Source organism: Myiozetetes cayanensis, unplaced genomic scaffold (genome assembly GCF_022539395.1).
Source record: "Myiozetetes cayanensis isolate MyiCay16 unplaced genomic scaffold, myiCay2020 scf3, whole genome shotgun sequence".
Classification (NCBI taxonomy): domain Eukaryota; kingdom Metazoa; phylum Chordata; class Aves; order Passeriformes; family Tyrannidae; genus Myiozetetes; species Myiozetetes cayanensis.
Genome location: NW_026087521.1, coordinates 13,861,043 through 13,881,156, shown reverse-complemented (window position 1 = coordinate 13,881,156; position 20,114 = coordinate 13,861,043). Strand labels below are relative to the sequence as shown.

Sequence of the window (20,114 nt, the reverse complement as noted above, 5' to 3'; positions counted from 1 at the left end):
TGCTCATTGCTGCAGGGATGACTTAGTGATTAGTCTTCATTTTATAAAATACGCAACACCAAATTTTAATGAATTTATTTGAAATAATATACAAGAATATAGTGTGCAAAAATCTTAGGGGCAACATCATGTAGACGTGTCATAAACTGAAATTTACAGTTGTGATTCTTAAAAAAAAAAAAAAGAAACCAACGCACAGCTGTTTAGTACAGGAAAAGCCATGATTGTAAAAGTTCACAGCAGAAGCAAATTGTAACCCTAATGCAGCTGCTCTAATTTTAGACAGTTGGAGGAGAAAAAAAAAGTAAAGTGCAAGTGTTGCACGTATAGTTAAGTGCAAAGTTTGCCCCCACCATAAAGATGTCTTATGGCAAAATAAAATATTGTAGAATACGTGGCAAAGACAAAACACAGAGTTATAAGTATGATGGTGATGGTATCAACAGCACCATTTTTCTTGAGATAACGCTATTTTTTCATTTCATCCTGTCCCAGGCCATTGTTCTCACCATGAAATGACAGCTCTCAGTAGTGCCAGCTGATGCAAAAATATCTCCCTTGTGGATACAGGTTTTGTAAGTGGCATCCCAAGCAGCGGCTCCTTTGCTACATCACACCACGCTCTCCATTCCCACGTGTCCTGGTAACTTGCTGGCAGCGGGGCAGGCTGGGAAGCTGGAGGCTGATAATACACTTTGCCATTTCAGAAAACCCCAGGCCCCAAAATTGCAATTAATAATACGGTTGTGCAATACATATTAATTAGCAATAAGAATCAATGTATATAAACAGCTGTTACATATTTTAAAATTCCCCTTTTTGTACATTTTCTTTTAAAAATAAACATTTATACACATCTCCTTCGCCTCTTTCTAAAGTACTTTAGCACCACAGGATATCCATTTTCAAGCCTATATTACCTGATACATATATGAAGTTTGGAAGAAAAATAAGGCAATTTGGTTTAAAATGCTGATAGTTTTAGCTTACTTAATGTTCTATTGTAAAAAGCAAATCTGCACTCAGATCATTTCCGACTTGATGGTGCCAGTATTTTACGGTCACACAGAGTTACAACAAATAGTAAGACCTTGATCTTGCATCTTCTTGCCATTGAGCAACAGCCATTTTGCAAATACAGAGTTAACAGAAAAATTCTGGCTTAATGCTGTTGTGAGCCCTGAGAAAAGAGAAGAGAAAACGAGGTTAGCAGTTACCAAGCAAAGGGGAAGCAGATCTTACCTTAAAAGTAGAAAACAACTTGGTGTGAAAGCCACAAGTACTTTTCATTGGTCAGTTATTTAGAAGGAAACAAAAAGGCCAAAACCAGAGATCAAGACTTCTCTGTCACAGCCTGGAGTCAACCAGTCATTACTTAGTAAGGTAACCAAGCTGCAAACAGTTCAGTTCACCAAACTAATACAATTTAAAAAGGCATTTCCTGATGTAAAAATGAGGTTCCACAGATCCTGTTCCTTTGGCCTGAAGCCCCTAAGGACAAGGAAAATCCTACTACAAGGCAGTGTAAGAAAGCCATCTCATCACTCCTCTCAGCTACACAGAAATGCCTCTGAGTTGCCTGAAGCTCACAGGTGAGTGAGTCTGTGATCTCACCATCCAAAGCCCAAGACTACAGTAGTGTAAAAGCAGAAAAAGTAAGGAGTAGTATTTTAACTAAACCCACATGGAAATCTAACAAAAGATGACACTGTTGATAAAAACAGAATGCAGTGAACAGAAAACCAGCTTTTTCCTAGCAGCTGGGATTTGGTGGAACCTTGTGCAACAAGGGACTGGAAACTCAGCACAATGTACAGCAGAAAGAAGCAACTTAAGTGTAGGAACAGTTCTTATTCAGTCTTAAGGCAACACTTGCATATGCTCTAGAGAAAGCAGCCTCATTTACACATGAAAGGAAAGGGGGTAACTTGAGGATGAAATCTTACACCACATGGATGGTTTCATCAACCATGCAGATGAAGTCCACACCACACTTCAAGCTCCTGCCCAGGCATAAAATGGCTGATGAAAGGACTTGGCATTCTGTGCACCTCAGTGATCTCTCCTTCCAACCTACTCCTCTGGTTGAACAAGCTGAATCTCCTTTTTTTTGATGTTCGCTTTACATGATGGTTCAGCTTGAAAGTCATTCTCTTTCTTAATACATCCACCACCTACTAATCCACACCTACAATCTTAGATTGATGGCTTTCTACAAAGTGGAAAACAATTTATTTCCCTACAGAAGTAGTGTTATCTACTGTATTTATTTTACAATTAAACACAGTCATAAATCAAAGGGATTCACCAGGAAAAAATTATTTTGCTCCCTCGATATCTTCATATATGCTGGTATAAATAAGGTGTAAAAAAATAGAAAAAGCTAAAGAAAAAGCTTTTACTGAGCAAAAAAAATTTAGGTACAACCTTATAAGCTCAGTTACTTTGAACAAAAGGTCATGTGCCCTTCCTCCACAGCACATTCACTTCTCAGTCCAGCAGAATTCACAAAACTCTCATAAAATACTCAGAGACAAACCCTCTCCTGAAGAAGGTTTGGGCTACCAAGAATGCAGCTTATACTGCACAAACGCCACTGCAGCTACCTGTACAAACACATGTAAGTGCGTAGTGAAAAAGGCTGCTTCACAAACATACAGAATTTGTTCGTTTTCTTTTCCAACAGTCAGGATTTAAACGTTTCTGCTCTTCTGCCAGGGCCTTGGCTTCTAGTGTGTACATCCGTCTTTCCTCATTTTTCATCTTCTTCCACCTGTCCCCAAGTATCACACTTATGGCTCTGCAAGATAAATGTTTACAGTGTGGTCAGGATGGTGCTAAGAAATACTCTTGATTTTCTTTCTTTTTAATCTGAGAACTTTTTAAAAAAGAAGTTAAATGGGGGAATAACATACAAGGAAAAAATCAAGTGTAGCTTAGCATTTTTAACAATCATGTTTCTGATTGTATTCTCATCGTTCTTTTAACAGTTAAACAGCTGAGACTTCTGTGTTAGCTGAGCATGGGTCAGTGCACATTCTAACATTTCAAAGGGTGTACATTTGAATACACAGCAACTGGCATAAACCAGCAAAATAGGGATGTTAAAAAAACTGCCACCAAATGGTAACTCACATTTGTTTTGCTCTACTTTCATACTAAAAGATAATATGACAGATTTGCTGAAAATATGTTCTCTAATAATTAGGGCAATGAACTGAATATGACCTCAGCCAAACAAATATTTGATTAACTGCAAGCCCCCATGTCTATTTAATCAATATGTGTAGCTTCCTCCACCTTTAATCCATGCTGGGCAGAACACAGAAGTAAGTTCCCATTCCCGTGCAAAGGGAACCATTTGTTCTAACACATCTATCACCATTTCCAGAAACTAAATTAATTCCTTTCCTACTCTCTCTAAACTCTAGGTCTTTCGAGAACATTTCCCCATATTATCATGCCATATTGCTTAACTGCACTCCCAAATGTTGGATCAATATCCCATTAAAGCTTTAACTCCATCCTTCAGCTGAACAAAAATCTCTATAAACAACAGCTCTTTTACCAATGACAATTACAAGCTAATGAGTAGTTTGAACACTTTGGCTTCAGATTACAGTGATGAGAGTTCTATGATGGGCTTTAAGAAAAAGGTGGACAAAACAAAGTCCTTTGCTTTCTCCCATTAACAAGTTCCTTGCTGGCAGCAAAGCTATTCATAGACTTTCTAACTGGCTGTAGAGTGTCCTCAGTGATTTCCATAACACAGCACGTACAGCAGTTCTGAAGGTTTTTCTGCACCACACCAAGAAAATGGATTTTGAGTCCTGCAAGACCTTTTGGTACCATTCACACTTCCCCAGAGCACTCAGGGAGCACAGCCCAGCCTGCACTGGGGCTGCCTGTGCTGTCACATGCTTTGGTGACAACTCAGAGCAAACTCCTCAAGCTGCCACCAGATTCCATCAACATCAAACCCACTTGCACAGCCTGTCTCTTTGGCAATGGACTTTCTGGTTTTATATCCTAACTGAGAACCAGTATCTTTGGTCTGTCATCAGAAGCAAACACACCCCAGTTTAATTAGCAGATTTTTCATGTTTTGACAGTGTCCAGAGGCAAATCAACAGAAACCTGTCTGCTCTGGGTCACCAGTTTGTATTGGGTCACTCACACCCCAGGAAAGAACATGGTGACCCAGAGAGAGGAGGTTTGCTGAAAAAGCAAATCAAAATGCACTATAAAATCTTTGCATTTCAAATCAAAAATATTGTTTTCCTCATCTTTAGAAGGTTCACCACTCAAATTATTCAAGGATTTCTGAATGCACAACTAAGTCCAACGACGGTTACAGTGAGAATATCTAGAAAATAAACAAGTGCAGCGCTAACACCAGTTTCTCAAACATGGTCTTACAGCCCACAGTAGTTTTAAGTATCATGTGACTCTTGACTCGTGCTTTGAGTGTTTACAGCTCTCTCGCTCACATGGCTTGAGAGCTGCTTTGTCTCAAAACAGACCCTTAAACTCTGAATACCTCAAGTTCTGTCCTTTCTTACACAGGTAAGAAAAGGAAAGTAACTGTAACAAACATAACTCCAGGGTATAGAAGTTACTACTACATTGTAACATCTGCTCAGTAATCTGAAAGTGACACAAACTTACATTTTAAAAAAAATGAGAGTTGTCCCTGAGCAGCTAAATAAATGCCTCAGTAACACTTTAGCAACAGTAGCTGAATTTCTGCACCATCAGTTATCACTAACTCTATTTGTGCTGTACTGTGTTTTATGGATGCCACGAAACTGCACCTAAATGTGCTTGCTTCCAAAGGGGCAGTGAGCAGTGAATGCTCTCTTACTTGTAACAAGTAAGTTACAAGCTTACTTGTAACTTTGTCATCACCTTCCTTCAAGGTAAACCTCCTCACTGAACTATTCAGCTCATTTTCACATCCATGAAGCTGCAGCTCCAGTTCACTGCATCCCTTTGAAATCAGCGTTCTCAATTAAATGTATAACCATCATAAACCTTCCTGCCTGATACTCTGTTCCATTTCTCATTGACAGTTGCAATGAATGTGAAGGCAGCAGATCTGCTTCACTGAACTTACTATAAACACTACAGAACATCATCACTGGGACACACAAGACTGGCTGGGATTTAAGGATGAGCTATTTTATAAGGCAGGATTTTATTTCTCAATAGCAGTTACAGCCTCCTTATGAGAACTTTATAAAACAGCCAAAACCCTTTCAAAGCACTGTCAACTTGAATTTTTTTACCAGATTTAGTACTAGAATTTTTATGTCACAATGCAAAGTTTTCATAACGTTACATACACTGAAAAATCTACGATCAGCGCGTGTTCACGTGCTTTAGTTTATATTTACATATGCATAATTAGCACAAAATATTATTTAAAACATATGTACTAGAGATCTTCATAAAAAAACATTTAGAAGTGAACATGCATATAGATTAAGAACAAAAGGACAAACTAACAAAGACCCGTCTCCCAAACAAACAGTCATACAACTCTTCCTGCAAGTTTCAGCAGATTGTTGAATGCCTTTAGGACAAGCAAAATTTGGCAACGTAACTTCTGGATTAAGATCTTTCAGATATCCTAACAATCAGTACTCCGTTATTCAACAGGATTATAGACTGCAAATAAATGCTTCTAACTTCATGAATAATTTCCAATATTATGTCAAGACGTATTAGAAGAACCAGAAATTCCCTTTTTTCCATTACAGAACAGAAGCAGAGCACCTCCTTGCTCATCAGTGCAAACAAAGACTGTTCTGTACTTGTGACTCTGCTGGTGCACATATATACATGTATCTGTTGTTTTACCCAAATGTTTTATCAGAAATTAAGTTTGCCAAAAGTGGCTTGTATCAAGTTCACTGCATACTGCTAAATATTTACAGTCCACCCCTAAATTACCCTTCATGTTAGCATCTTCCAAGACTTGTTTTTAAAACAATACACACACATTTTATTTTAAATGCCAAATTTAGGCCACAGAAGGACAGATATATTCTGCTAGCTACCTGTAATACTAAAACTACAGTTTATATCATTACCTGTTGTCTTTCCCTGGATACATCTGAGTATATTCAACTCTGTACTTTTTGGCAAAAAGCATGAAGGCATTCATTGGTCTTTTGCACTTGTTTGGAGAAGTGGCACTCACAGTACTTGCAGTCCCTGAGCTGTGGCTTTTGCCAGCTTTGCTGTACAAAGGATTGGAGGAAAGAGGTGACGATGCAGTAGAGGCACAGTTTTTACTGCTGCATTCTGATCTCTCAGCATCTTGATTGTTTGATCCTGCACAGGACAGGGACGCGCGGCGCTGGCGGGCCATGCTGCTGAGCACATACACTGCGGAGGAGTCCATCGGTGTGAAATCGTAACTACAAGAAAAAGACACCGTAAAGCCATCGAGTAATTTTCACATAAAATCCCCAAAGTATCTGTTCACTCTTCAACTGTACTACATTCCTAGTATCCTGGTCTCTTTTGTGTGACATAGTGATTTGTGCTTCATGCAGATGTCAGTGTGAAAAACAAAAAAACACAACAAGAGTCTGGCAGATAAATTAGTATTTTCTTCAATGTGATGGCAGACTGCAACTTCACACGTTCTGCTGTGTACTTTCAACTCTCCAGCTGTGTATCAATTAACTGCACACTGTCTTCAAATTCCATCCGCTTTTGAAATACACTTCTTTCTTTCTGCTTCTGTCCTTACCATAAAGCAAGCCTGGTCAGTGAACGACAGGTACTGAAAGGGACAACTGATGTGGGAAGAATAAGCGTTGAGTTCACTTGCATATACATATTAAGGACAGATATGAAAGCACTAAATTAAAATAAATGACATGCATTACTGTGCAAGTAACTTCTCTCGGCAGTTAAATACCTACTGTGTGACACACAAACCTTCCACTGAGATAAAACCACTGTTCAGAGCCCCGTGAGGTAGCACCACTTGGTGCAGCGCTGACAAACGCCTGCCCTCTAGTGACAAAACCGCGACATTCCTCGGCATTTCAAGGAATTTGGAACAGCTTTGATGAGTTGTTTCCGTAAAATTTAGACCTCCAAATACTCTTGCAATTTTTAGTTGACCGACAACCACAATTAACCTCTAACCAATAGAGAATAAGTTTAATGCCACAGACTATCTGTCACCATTTCCAGGTGTGCAGATGCAGCCTAGGAAGCACAGGCTATGCTGTCTTTAGCACACTATATGGGGAAAACACACTTGGAAAGCTGATATTCAATCATAAATCTAAATCACTAAGTTACCACCACAAAATAAACATAAAACAGACATATGCTAAGGTTCCACTCGCACACGGCTCAGTGTGGCTAATAATGGCACAATTTAAGGCAAAAATAAGGACTTAGAAGAGCTTTTTTTCTGAACACAAAGTGTAACTACCAGCAAGGAAATAACTGCATGTGGCAGTCCAGCCCCAATTTGCAAAGGCAGCTCCTTTTGTGGGACAGAACCACAAGGAAGAGTGGAGCCTGAAGGGCTGCTTCTAAAACATCCCTCAGAAAAGTACAAAGCAGCGAAGTAGGGATAATGCCGACAACCTTGCAGGCTATCACGAGATAAGGAGAAACGACCTCCCTGTTCTACAACAGCCCAGCACTCTTCCTATTCCTTATCTCCTTCCCTATACCTAATCTCCTTCCCATAACACAGCAGGATTTTGTTTTTTAATTCTTCTGTCCTGTTAACCACAGCTGCTGCTGCACACTTCCTTCTCAGTCACTTACTCCCTTCTGCCCAGAAAGACAGACAAGAAATTTGAAGTCTTCAGGCAAAATTCAGCTGGGCTGTAGGAAGCCAAAAGTCCAATTTCTTCACTGAGATGTAGCTGGAGTGATTCTAACTGCTCTCTATGTATGCAGTTCAGAACAGGAGACAGTGAGAAGAAAAAAAACCCAGACAGCAAAGGAGTGAAGCCAAGGAATCTGAACTCGCTCTCCATGCCAGACTGAAATCACACAAGAACTCCCAGGGCTTGAACTGCAAACAGCATTTTAAATTCCTTTTTTTCTATTGTAAAAAAAAAACAACCAAAAGCAACTGGACTAAAAACAGATGCTAAAAAGGCGCTATACATCATAGGAGAAGATGGATCCTACTAAACCTAGAAATCTCAAAATAGTATGGAAAAAATCTTTACTATTTCCTTAGAATCTTAGAATAATTTATGTTTGACAAGACCTCTGAACTGGTTGAACTTCTAGCTCAGGAAAACCTCAAAGTTAATCAAACTTTGAAGTTAGGTAGGTTTGATGTAATATAAAAGAATCCCAAGGAAAAAGAATACACAAAAATAAGATGTAGTTATGAAAGTATTGTATTCTAAAGCCATAGCACAAGCATTTAGCACTAAGAAACTGCTCAGATAATTAAGATACGTAGCTACATATGAAGCACAAGGTAACAGCTGGCAGACATGCTACTATGGGAAAACTCTACTAGGCTTTTCAAACATAATTCACTTTACCTGAAGAATTTATAGAGATAATATACATATTTTTACTGCTTTATCTAATCTGTCTTAAACTATTATAAAAAGAGGTTGAAAAGTTATTTCATTCCAAGGTACTACTTTGCAGTAGTAGTAATTAATAATTACACAGCTTTTCTAGAACTGAGTATTCATTTTTCCCTATAATTTATCTCATACTACCAAAACTATGCTCTCTTTTCTCTACATAATGCTTCAAATTCTTCTAGACTTAAGGTGCCTACTCATTAAATACAAGAACCACTGAGGCCACTTTATCCAAAAATTACCTTTTAAATGTATCAAAAACACCTGAATCATCAAAGTTAATGGCATCAGGGTGTCCAGGAGGTAGACACAGATCTCCAAGATGCATTTCACAGCATGGAATGCCATGCTGTACCACAGTCAAGCTTGGATAAAAAGATGACCAACCTGAAGTGGTAAAGAGTTAAATTAGACAAACGGCCAGACAATCTCTCCAGTTCTTCATTGGAGCAATCCTATATCTCTAAATTACATAATTTTATAAAAATGTTCTGATGTAGTTTCTTTCACCCAAAAGAAAAATCAGAAACACTTAATTAGGGAATTCTTACCATAAACAGTTCATTTTTATCTCAAATAAAATCTCATTCTAGCAAAAAAGTAATCAAAACCCAGAAAGTTCCATGTCTAGCAAGTGAGAAAAGCCTCTTATTTGCAGCTTTCCTTTCTCCCCCCCACCCCAGTTTTTCTGCCTTCCTGAGCTCCACTTATATATTTGATCAAATCTTCCCTTAAGATACAGGCAGTCTTCCTGTAGCTTTATGACTTTTCAGTTTTGTTTGTTCAAATTCTGGATTTCTTTACGAAGACAGTAAATTGTTTCTACACCACAACTTTTATCAATTTCTTGAACAATATGGGATGCCAACAAAATCTGTAGCCACTCTCTGAGAATATTTTAATAGACAACCAACTGTACTTGTAGTATTTCATACCTTTATTTTTAACATAAAATGGATGGTCGAGTCTGCATTCCACGGTAAGCAAGCCATCCTCCACTGTGCCAGGATCAAAAGTCAGCTTCAGCACTGACTCACCACAGGAAATGCTTTCTTCGTGAGAAATCAACTTTAGACCATTGGAACCGTAGTCCTGTAAACACACATACAGGTCAAAAAGTTTCCCCCAAGAAAAGCCTATACCTGTGTATACTACAGGTGTATATTCATCATCATACACTGTACACAACATGTTAACTGGTATTTCTATCTTGCTGATAAAGAGGGTGTAACATTCAAAACATACCTAAATGAATTAAATTCAAGTACTTTACAGTAAGATACTTGAATAGTTCTAGACATCTTAAATGTCAACCTGTCTTCCCGAGATAGTAATTAAAGGTACATGGATAATATAAGAATCTCTAAGTATTTGCTACAGGTATTGAAATAAATGTATTAGAACTAATGGCTACCTTGTAAGGACTCACTGGGAGATCTTCCTCTTTTCCACAGCTTTCAGATCTTGCAAACTCTTCAACATCCTGCCATTCTTTATTGCGTCCTTTATGAAAGCACAAACGGGAGCCTAACAGATTTTTGCAAAATAGTGTTAGGGGAAAAAAGTCTGTCATACCAGAAAAAAAAAAAATAAAGAGAAAAGACAAAACAAATACTTCTTTGATGATACATGCTATTTTACCTTTTAGAAAACAATGCCAAACAGTTGAGGGCCAGGAATGGCACCATCCTAAATCATCATCATCGGAAAGTGATGACATGCAGAAAATACCAGATTCTGATTCACTGTTCGCCTATTGAAAGAAAAGCAAAATGGTGTTCATATTTTACTGCAGAAAATTTTAGGGCTTGTCTTGTATGTCTTAAGACACAGTCACTAATTTGCATCTGTGGCATCATTTTGCCTCAAATACCAATAGGAATGTAACACAAAGATTCAAGGAATGCAGTAAATACGAACGGAGCGTTTTCATCTCCTTTTCTGAGATGCACCCTGAAAGTTTTGGGTTTCATTCTCTAAGGTTCATTTTTACACACCTGTGCTTAGGTGTAAGCATTTTACAAGCTATCATTCTTTGGTCATCCACAGACTCACTCAAAGCACATGTTACTCTATGGTCCAATTACTGGAAAGCTGCAGGTTCAAGCTGGTTCCAGATAAATCACTAGAAAAAATTCAGTGACGTTTAACAGACAAGTTTCAGATACAAATTAATCCTCAGGAAAAGGAGACACAGGACTGACAGTTTTTGTGCGCCTAAAAGGAGAGGGATCTGCATTTTCTTTTGAGGTTGCAAATGAGTTAATACAGTTTTTTAAAGCTTGCTATAGAGGAAACTACAGTAATAGCAGAGCATTCTTAGAATGTGATCTCTTCAAAACAAAAAGTGAAATCTGTGAAGCAATACTCCAAGCCTACCCTGTGTGGTAAAAAGAAACAGAAAATCCAGCTTAAATAGAAACGGTATTGGTACTAAACAGATTATTTTTTTAAACCAGTTTCCCTTTTCAAAGAACTTAACTCATTACTCATACATTTTCATTTTAAAATGTTTCAGAACAACTCACCCTTTCGTGTCTGACTGGTGTTTCATCCACATCATTCTTGGAGAAGTTAGGATCATTGTTTGAAGATCCTGGTGGAGGACGTGCATAGGAATGTAAACTTTTGCTTGTAGCTATTATGTGAACAGGAGATGATCTGCAATAAAAACAAGCATTTTAAAATATCCCAGATTAAGACAACTTGAGACTTTGCTGCTGTTACTCCAAAACGCTTTTATTGCAAATATTTCTGTTTGAGTGAGCTGAACACCAAGTAAACCTCCCACACACCAGTATTCAAATGGGATGATTAAAGGGTGCAAGCTCAGGCAAAGAGAGTATTTAGCATAACTCCTGCATAGCTTCTATACAGCACCCAAATGACAGTACTACTCCTGCAACAGCATCTCACTGTCACAATGCTGAAGTTTTTACAAATATCTTGAAGTGAATACCCCATTGTTAAAGAGTACACAAAGACATCTGCTCTGCCCTAATAATTAAATCTCAACTGCATTACTATTAACAGCATTGCATTTAATTTGCTAAATATAAACCTAAGACTAAGATGTAAAATGAGAAGTGAAGCCCAGAAATTTTCAAGATTCCACACTGCTGCTCACAGCCTTATGGAATTTACAGATCACAGACCTGGAACAGTTATCACTAAAATACACTTTGTATTAGATTTCCAATTAGCTGTGTTAAAAAAAAAAATCCAAAGTGAGTGCACTACAAAGCATTAAGAATTTAACACAACAAATTCTTTTTCATTTTTCATGTGCTGCTGCTTCACATGAAGTAAACATCCATAATTTCTGGGCCTGTGTGACAAGGCAATGCCATTATATCATCCAACCTCATTCATGGCTGGAAACTTCAGCAGCTTTTGCACCAGGCTCTGAGATGAGTCCTGTGCATACTTTCACAGAACAATAAAGATACTAAACAGATCAAAGAATAGGGTTCCAGTTCAAATTCAGACAGTGTAAAGAGTGAAGGAAATGTTTCTGGAGACACAGTATTACAAATCCCTGTGGTTCAAAACTGAAAAGAATGTCAGTACCTGTTATAAAAAGCGCACTGCATCAAAGGACTCTGAGGACTTGTGGCTATATTTGCTAATTCTGTCAACCAGTTCACCCCATTCTCACAAGAATAAGCATTTTCTGGATTGCTGTTTGAGGTATGTTGGCTCCATGAAGGCCTTGAACATTCCTGATGTGAAACATCAGCACCAAGCTGAAAAAGTGCAGGTGGGGTAGAATCTGTCTGCACAGCCTGTAGTTCAGGAAGATCATCTACAAACAAAAGCACAGATTACCATAATTATACACAATTCTAGCTGACTCCAAATATCACAACTACCAACATTTTACAAATCCTATTCGTAATGCTGGCAAAATGGCCACAGAGATAGTAACGCCTCTAGTCTAGCGTACAGTCACACAAGAAATTTAAGAAAAAAATAAGTAACTATATAAAAATGTAGTTCTGGTACCAGTTTACATAGAACTGTACTGCACAACTATGCAAAAGGTAGCCTAGTTACACTCTTAACTAAAATATAAAAACACTCAACAAAAGGCAACTAAATTAATCTGTCCTAGTGGGTGTAATACTAAAAATTATCAATATCAGAGGCTATTCAAGATAAAAGTTTTCCATGTTCCACCAGGGAACTGGAATTAAGTAAGTCAGAAATCGTGAAAGCTGAGTATATAGCCTGGTAGGGGTGAATTCCTGTCAGGAACCTACACCTTTCACATCCCATACAGAATAGCAGAAGAGAGCCCAGCACGTTAACAGAAGCCTGTGTTATGTAACCAAGTTTCATTATTCTCAATCACTCCGTGAGTTCAATTAAATGTGGTAACATTTCACTGATTATATCAATACTTTATAATGTACATAATATTTTTCTCCAGTACATAAGACCCGAAGTTAAACGTTCCTCCAGCCCAGAATCTTTATTTGCAGCAGATCTAAAGCAGCATAATTTCTCTTTAGGAGGAGCTCTTGAGCTTTGTGTTTGTTATTCTTGTGCCAAAAAAAATTGTTTCTCTGGGGATTAGTAGCAGAAATTTGTGGCTCTGAGTTCAGGAAAACATTTGAGTCAACAGGCCACTGTGTCAGAACTGAAAATGGGTTAAAGGGAGAAGTAAGACCTTCAGATGTCACAATTCACTGTCATATTCCCTGTCCTACTTAAGTTAAAAATCAGCAATCTAATTTAATCAGCTTCCAGTAATTTCAGTATAGGAAATCTGCAATGAACTTCAGAATTCAGCTTCTCTTGAAAAAGTCATGTTATTTACCAAGTTCCATGTGCTCATCACAAGATGCATATCCAGGAGAAGAGGGCAGGTTTTCATTACACTTCAGCAACTCCAGTGACTCATTCATCCCCGAAGTTCTCTTGTCCACTACCAGAAGGAGTTTCTGAACTGCATTAGGCATTTGATTTGTCTTCACTTCCCACACCATGTTAGGATGCTCCAAAGCATCTGACTTTAAAGAGACAGAGGTTAAAAACTTGTATGCATGGGAACTGCTTTAAGTTGCATTTGATACAGTACTTCATTACCAGAACTCCACAGTCTGTTGAGTATCAAAGCATAATTTAGGGAAGTCTACAGATGATCTTGTACAATCCCTGCAGAAAGCAGAGCTACCTCTGTAGTTGGGAGGCTGCTTGGGGCCCCAACCACGTGAGTTTCTAGTATCTAGAAGGATGGAGATTCCCTGACACTTCCCGGGAACCTGTTCCAGTGACCACTCTTGCTGTAAAGAAGCCATTCCTTATACAACTTCCCTTGCCACAGCCTATGCCCAGTGCCTCTCCAAGATCTGGGCTTATCTCCTCAACCACCATTCAAGCCAATGTGAACAACATTCACTGGAACCCTAAGCCTCTCATCCTATCCCAGAAGGCCATCAGATGGGTCAGACAAAATTTGACTTTGCCTAATCTATCCCAGCTATTCCCAGACAATTTCTTGCCTTGTAAGACATGGCTGTCAGGAGGATTTGTCCCATAATATTCCTCAAGGCTAAGGTTAGGCTGGCCAGCCTGTAGTTTCCCCACATCCTCTTCCTCCTTGAAGCCAGATGTGACATTTTCTTTCTTCCAGATATTGGGAGCCCTCCTGCCACCAAATCCACTGCCTTTCAGAGACCATCCTCACAAGGTGTCCCTGCCCACAGCAGAGTGCTTAAAACTTGATGATCTTTAGGGTCCCTTCAAGCCCAAAACAATCTGTGACTCCATGAATGACACTGTCCAGCTCCCTTGGAGGCATCCCATCCACTCCACGCCTCACAGAACTGGCCTGCCCCTCACTTGCTCCTCTTCTATCACAGACAAAGAAGTGTCTCGCTCTGTCAGACCCATGTGGCTGCACCCAGAGACTTGAGGAAGCTGCAAACAGGCCTTGCACATAAAGATCAAAGCAAAAATGTTGTCCTCAACCTTGTGACATCAGGTGTCCTGTGCCATTTAGCACCAGCCCCACATTCTCCCTCGTCACTGTTTCACCCCTGGCATCTCCACAGAAGCCTTTTCCAGTGCCCTTCACATCCCTTGCCTCCAGGTGCAGTCTCGAACACAGTGGACTGCAAACATCCCGAACTGCATTGCAAAGGGAAAGAAAGAGAAGTCTCTACCAGTAGATTTCACCACAGTTTCATTTCCCTAAATCTCAGTACAGTAACATTTATACCAAAAGCATTATTTTAAATTATCTTCAGCAGAGCACTGCGTGCTTATTCTACACAACCACTGCCTCTAAAAGCTGGCAAACAAGGTTATCCAATCTTTAGTAATTTCATTATCCACTGGGTTTTTTCAGACGATGATGAATTAAAGCTACTATAACATGATTACCTTGTACTTTAATGAAGTGTCATTGAAAAAGTAATCACAAGACCCTCACGAAGGAGCAGGAAACACAGCTCAGAAAGGAAGAAAATCTGAGAAATCGACCTCCACGTTCACGTCCACTAAGTAAGGTACATTAAAGAAATACAAACAACAGCTAAAAACAGTAAAGCAGGTTCACCTACAGCAGGTTGCCTGGGATTGTGTCCAGGAGGGTTTTGACTGGAAAATTTGTAACCTTCTCATCTCCTAATCTTTCAAATACATGCAAAACTTACAGAAACTTGCATGCCACACATAAAAGGATGTTTGATTCTACTCAAATGGCTCTACTACAAAGCTAGGTCAATTTATTCTGATTTTAAGGAGGTGGATCAGAAAGTTTATTTGATTTGTATGTTTTCATTTTTATGGCCTGTCAATGACATTAATATCACCTCCAAGAAACATATTTAATGCAAATTATTCCTCTATCACCCATGTGGGACAGTAAAAGAACAGAACACTTCAAGAGCAGAAAGCTCAGCCATTTCTCCAGGAAGCTCAGACCTCAGTAGAACAGGTCAGGACCTTGAAGATTATCTCCAACTAATCAACTCTGAAAAGCCACTCCTTGTTTTTCTGGCTTGTGTACGTCTTTCCTTTCCCCCTTTCTGCCTTGTTTTTTGCTCTGTTTTTTCCTCTCTTCCTTTCCCATTTTCCTGCCAAAATGAACAAGCTAATTTTTGTAATGCTACCTTCTCCTTCCTTTCTGCCAGGTGCCAATATCTGAAAGTACCGGCCCTGCTATCCCAACACACCGAAGGTCAGCAATAAGGCACAGACACAACATGCTAGTCTGACAAGAAAGGTACTTGCTTGAGAAGTGACGTGTTCCTCCAAGTCACAAGAATTTCTCTAAACCAAAGCCACCCACCTACAAAAGCCAAGAAATCCTCTAACAAATGAATTGCAAAGAAATCGTTACAGACTTAGAAAGAAAAACAAAGAAAGTGCCCAACTTTACTTTTTACTGTTTTTATTCTACTTGATTAAAGCCTTTTTTGGACATCATGTGTTTCCCTTGTCCTTTGCCTTTCAATGGTTTAGAACATGAAGCGGAATGGTCATTAATTAGCCTGTGAGGAATTTTTAAAATTCAACTTCACGTTCAAAACTTGTTGTGTCAGATGTTTTTTGGAAGCATGCTTCACAGGACTGTAATTACGACTGTTGTCTTTACAGGCTAAGCAAAATTATTTACTGTTTCGTGCTTTAAAATACCTTAATTTGTCACGCTAAAACAAACGGAAGTATTAACAAAGACATTATTAATTGAACCATGTCTAATTCTGAGGGACAAAATAAATAAATGTGTGACGAGTAAATAAAGGCTGTGGCGGAGAAGGCGTTCAGCAGGAACTGGGCAGTTTCCACCCAAACCACACCACGCAGGAATGCCTGGGTGGAAGCGCTTCCCGTGGTTTTTTTCCTCCTGGTATTTGCCCTCCTTCCCCCAACCCACCCCCGAAGTCTCGGGCAAGATCTACGCCTGAGCAACGCGCTGGATGGAGTTTAATTTGAAGAACAGCTTCTCCAAGCAAAACACAGCATACTGGAAGGACTGGATCTACCCCAGGGCCTTTTCCCGGCGCAGCCGCTTTGATCAGGGATCCCCGCTCCCGCTCCCGGCCGCGCCAGGGAGCGCAGCTCGGCACACGGTGATTCACCGTGTTTTCCGAGCCCGCCCGGCCCGTTCGCGTGACGCAGGGCGGGCCGCGCTCCCCCCGCGGCGCAGACACCCCCCGGGGCCCTGAGGGCGCCGTTCACAGCCCGATCACAGCCCGATCACAGCCCGATGCTGCCCGGGGCGCTCTGGAGGAGCCGGGGAGCCCTCAGAGCCCCCCTCACCCCCCGAGCCCCCACAGCCCTCACCCCCCCCGCCCGTCACGTGACCTTGTTTACACCCTGGGCCGCACGGCGCATGCGCGCTCGGCCCCATTCATTCGAACTGCGTAACAGGGGCCGGGGGGGCCCCCCCGCCGCGGCCACCGCTCCCCCCCGGGCCCCCACACCCCGCACACGGACCCCTGCCCCACAGCCGCTGCCCCACTGCCGCGCCGGCCGCGGCGCCCTCGCTCTGACACACCGCGGCGGGCAGCCGCTCCCCTGGGGAAAACGAGTGGGGGACACCCGCCCCGCTCCACTTCTTTGCGGGTCTGGAGGGCCGGCAGGGGGGCCGGCGCACCGCGCGGGTTTCATCCCAGCGGCGCAGGACGGTGGCGGCTCCGCCAGGCCGGTCAGGGAAGGCGCTCAGTAAACAATGTCCACGGGTCCCGTCGCCGCCAAAAGCCTCGCTCCAGCGGCTTCCTCGGCTCGGCCCGCGGCCGCCGCCGCGCCCTTCCCACCCTGCGGAACCCGCCCGCCCCCCGCGGGGGCCTCGCAGCCCCCAAAAGCGGCAGCTGCAAACTTTGTAGCACTTACCGAACCCGTCGCCATTACCGAGCTCTCCTCGGCTGCCCCCCCGCCCCGGCCCCGCCGCGGGTCCCGCCCACGCCCGGCGCTGCTCGGCCGCTGAGTGGCCAGAGACGACCGTTGCTCAAGCTACAGCCGCTTCCTATTGGTCTCCTGGCCTGCCTGTCAGGAACCCACCCGGAGGGCGGGCATGTTTTGACTCTCCCGCGAAGCGGATTGCACCGCGCTGCACATCAATCACCCGCGCACAGCGCTCCGATTGGCCGGTGGCCCCGCTGGCGCGCCGAGGGGCACTCTGGGAGCTGTAGTGCCCGCCGCCGCCCTATCCTGCCCGCGGGGTGGCGGTGAGACCACAGCCCCCAGGGTGCCCCGCGCGGCGGCCGGCGGTGGTAAACAAGCGGCTTAGGGACACGTGTACCGGCCCGGGCCGAGACCCCCGCCCTGCAGAGGGGCCTGTGGGGTCCCCGCGGCCCCCGGGCACCCACGCGTGTCCGGCTGCACCAGACGGGCCGCGCAGCGCCCCGGCACGGCCCCGCGCGGGGGGAAGAGGGAGTGAAGTTACCAAAGGTCAGGCAGTGAGTCAGCACAGTCGGCCCTGCCCCGGCCTCGGCCCTCGCGTCCCTTCCATTGAAAAAAAAACAGCCCAAAATAAGAGTTGGGAGGCGGGGGGGAAGAAAAATAAATTCAATTAATGCAGATTTATAAGTCCAGTAGTGTCTCCCAGACATTCCCATACATTTAATGCCAAAATACCAACGTGGTTTGGTTAAACATTACTTTTGACAGAGAAATGAAACTACAGATACTACGAGATTTGCTCTGCTTATCCAGTGACTGGGATATCTTAGAGAAAGGTTCCTCCCGAGGCCACGTCCTCATCACAAAATACAGTAATTACTAAGCATGACGTGATACAAGGCAAATGGACAATTCAGAAACAGTCAATATTTTAGAAACTGATGGAGAGTTTCAGCATTTTGCAGCTGTTGCGATCTTTTTCCAAGAAAAGCATTTCTTTCTTATCCAGTTCTAAGCATCATTCCAATAATGAGAATGTGTCCTAAATCCTGTCTCAGAGATTTTGCTGTCATTTGGTATCTGCAACAGCTCTGCCTTTCAGGTTTGCTAACACAGCTGTGCGAGAAAACAAGACAAAAAAAAAAGTTAACACAATTTAAACAAGAACTGGTTCCGCGTTCGTCGTCCCATGACACACGCGATTGGTGGCCACTAGAGGGAATGCTGGATTGTTGTTCCCACAGGCCTACAAGGGTAACGCAATTGAAAAGAAAAAAAAAAATAAAATTAAATCACGTACACCGAAATTGTACTTAGCATCGAAACACACCCGGTATGCAGATGTCATTGGCACATCAGTTTAAGATTTGCCTTTTCCAAGAAGTTTGTCTGTTAGTGAAGCCATTGCCATCTGCAGGCATTGTTTGGAGAGAGACGTTACTTTGAAAAACACAGAGTATCTTCTGCACTCTGAACTGGAAACTATTACTTTTTATATGCAAGTGTAGCTTTAAAAAAAAGGGTAGAAGACCTAATGTAAGGAAATTTAATTCAAAATCTTCTGTGCTTAATGACCAAACAAACCGACCCTTTACAGATCATTTTCCCAGTTTGAAAAGATGAGTTAAACAAGTGCCTCGAGGAAAAATCTTAATACTGAGATTCAAATATTAAGCGACTAGACAGCTTATTATAATATCAACTGTCATCCCACAATATCATCACATCCCACAAGCTCACATTTTTCCTGTATTTACAGTTCAGGTTTTTCCTAAACAACGGATACATCTCTATACAAGAAAGGTTTTGTGGCATCCTCTCTCTCAAATACATTTTTTTAATAAATAGAAAACTGGTAAACCAGGAATCATCTTTTTTACACCACTCCACAATAAAATAATTTTAAAGCTGTGCTTCTTCCCCTTCCCCTTTCTCTTTTGATCTCCCTTATGTATCTAAACAGCCTTTAGGCTTTTTGGAGAGACATCTGAGCTTCTGGGGCTTTTAATGAATTTCACTGCTGACCCTGCATCACCAGATGGATGCTTGGCAGAAGACCTGTGCATGCAGATGTCTCCCTTCTCTGCTTGTGGCACAGCCACTTGCAAGGTAAAACTCACAATTTACTCTTCTGAAAGCTCCCCCTGCTACAGTGTGGAAGACGGAAAGGGCAGAGGCTGAATCAATCAGCTACAGAAGATACAAGAGCCTGTCTCAAGTCCCCTCAGATTCTTCAGAACAAGTCTGTTGGCCTAAAGGTTCATATCTTGTTCTGGAGCCCATTTCCACCCTGTTACGTACTTTTTGAACCCAAAACACCCCAAACAAAATAGCTGCAGAGATATTTGCTGTGAAGGCTCACAGTTCTCTACAAACACTTAACACAAGTGTTAGATGTGAAGCCCAGTCCTCTGAGATTCACTGGCCCAGATTCCAGACATAGGTCTAGACAAGTAAATACCACTGCTGAATTAGAGCCTTGGTATCACACTGGAATCTACAGCATACCCAGGAAGCACAAAAATATGAATCCTACCTAGGACCAAGATTACAGCCTTGTAAAGATGAGTGTCTGAATTGAGATTCTGAAAAGAGATATGTAACACCTTTCTTATTTTCAAATCTACCTTTTCTTCTCTGCCTATAGTAAATTAACATTTA

The 20,114-nt window shown here is 41.7% G+C and overlaps 1 protein-coding gene across 2 annotated transcripts; it reads right to left on the bottom strand.

Moving 5' to 3' along the window:
- Window positions 1–60: 60 nt before the first annotated feature.
- Window positions 61–17,488, bottom strand: HBP1 (HMG-box transcription factor 1). Of its 2 annotated transcripts, none has more exons than XM_050325219.1 (11): window positions 17,445–17,488; window positions 13,420–13,612; window positions 12,168–12,402; window positions 11,126–11,258; window positions 10,239–10,350; window positions 10,012–10,124; window positions 9,533–9,689; window positions 8,840–8,984; window positions 6,096–6,425; window positions 2,659–2,800; window positions 61–1,180 (listed from the first exon to the last, which is right to left on the bottom strand). In XM_050325219.1, the coding sequence occupies exons 1-11, from the start codon at window positions 17,457–17,459 to the stop codon at window positions 1,163–1,165; spliced, it is 1,593 nt and encodes a 530-aa protein (XP_050181176.1). In that variant the 5' UTR covers window positions 17,460–17,488; the 3' UTR covers window positions 61–1,162. The 2 variants fall into 2 exon arrangements, with proteins under 2 accessions (XP_050181176.1, XP_050181177.1); XM_050325220.1 differs by having other exon boundaries at window positions 13,420–13,608; window positions 17,445–17,468.
- Window positions 17,489–20,114: the final 2,626 nt, after the last annotated feature.

Coding starts and splice junctions, on each gene's coding strand:
- HBP1 (XM_050325219.1), bottom strand. Junction 12,403..13,419: donor TGATGAGCACATGGAACTTG/GTAAATAACATG, acceptor TTTTGTTTGTAG/ATGATCTTCCTGAACTACAG. Junction 6,426..8,839: donor GTTTTTGATACATTTAAAAG/GTAATTTTTGGA, acceptor TTTTTCTTGTAG/TTACGATTTCACACCGATGG.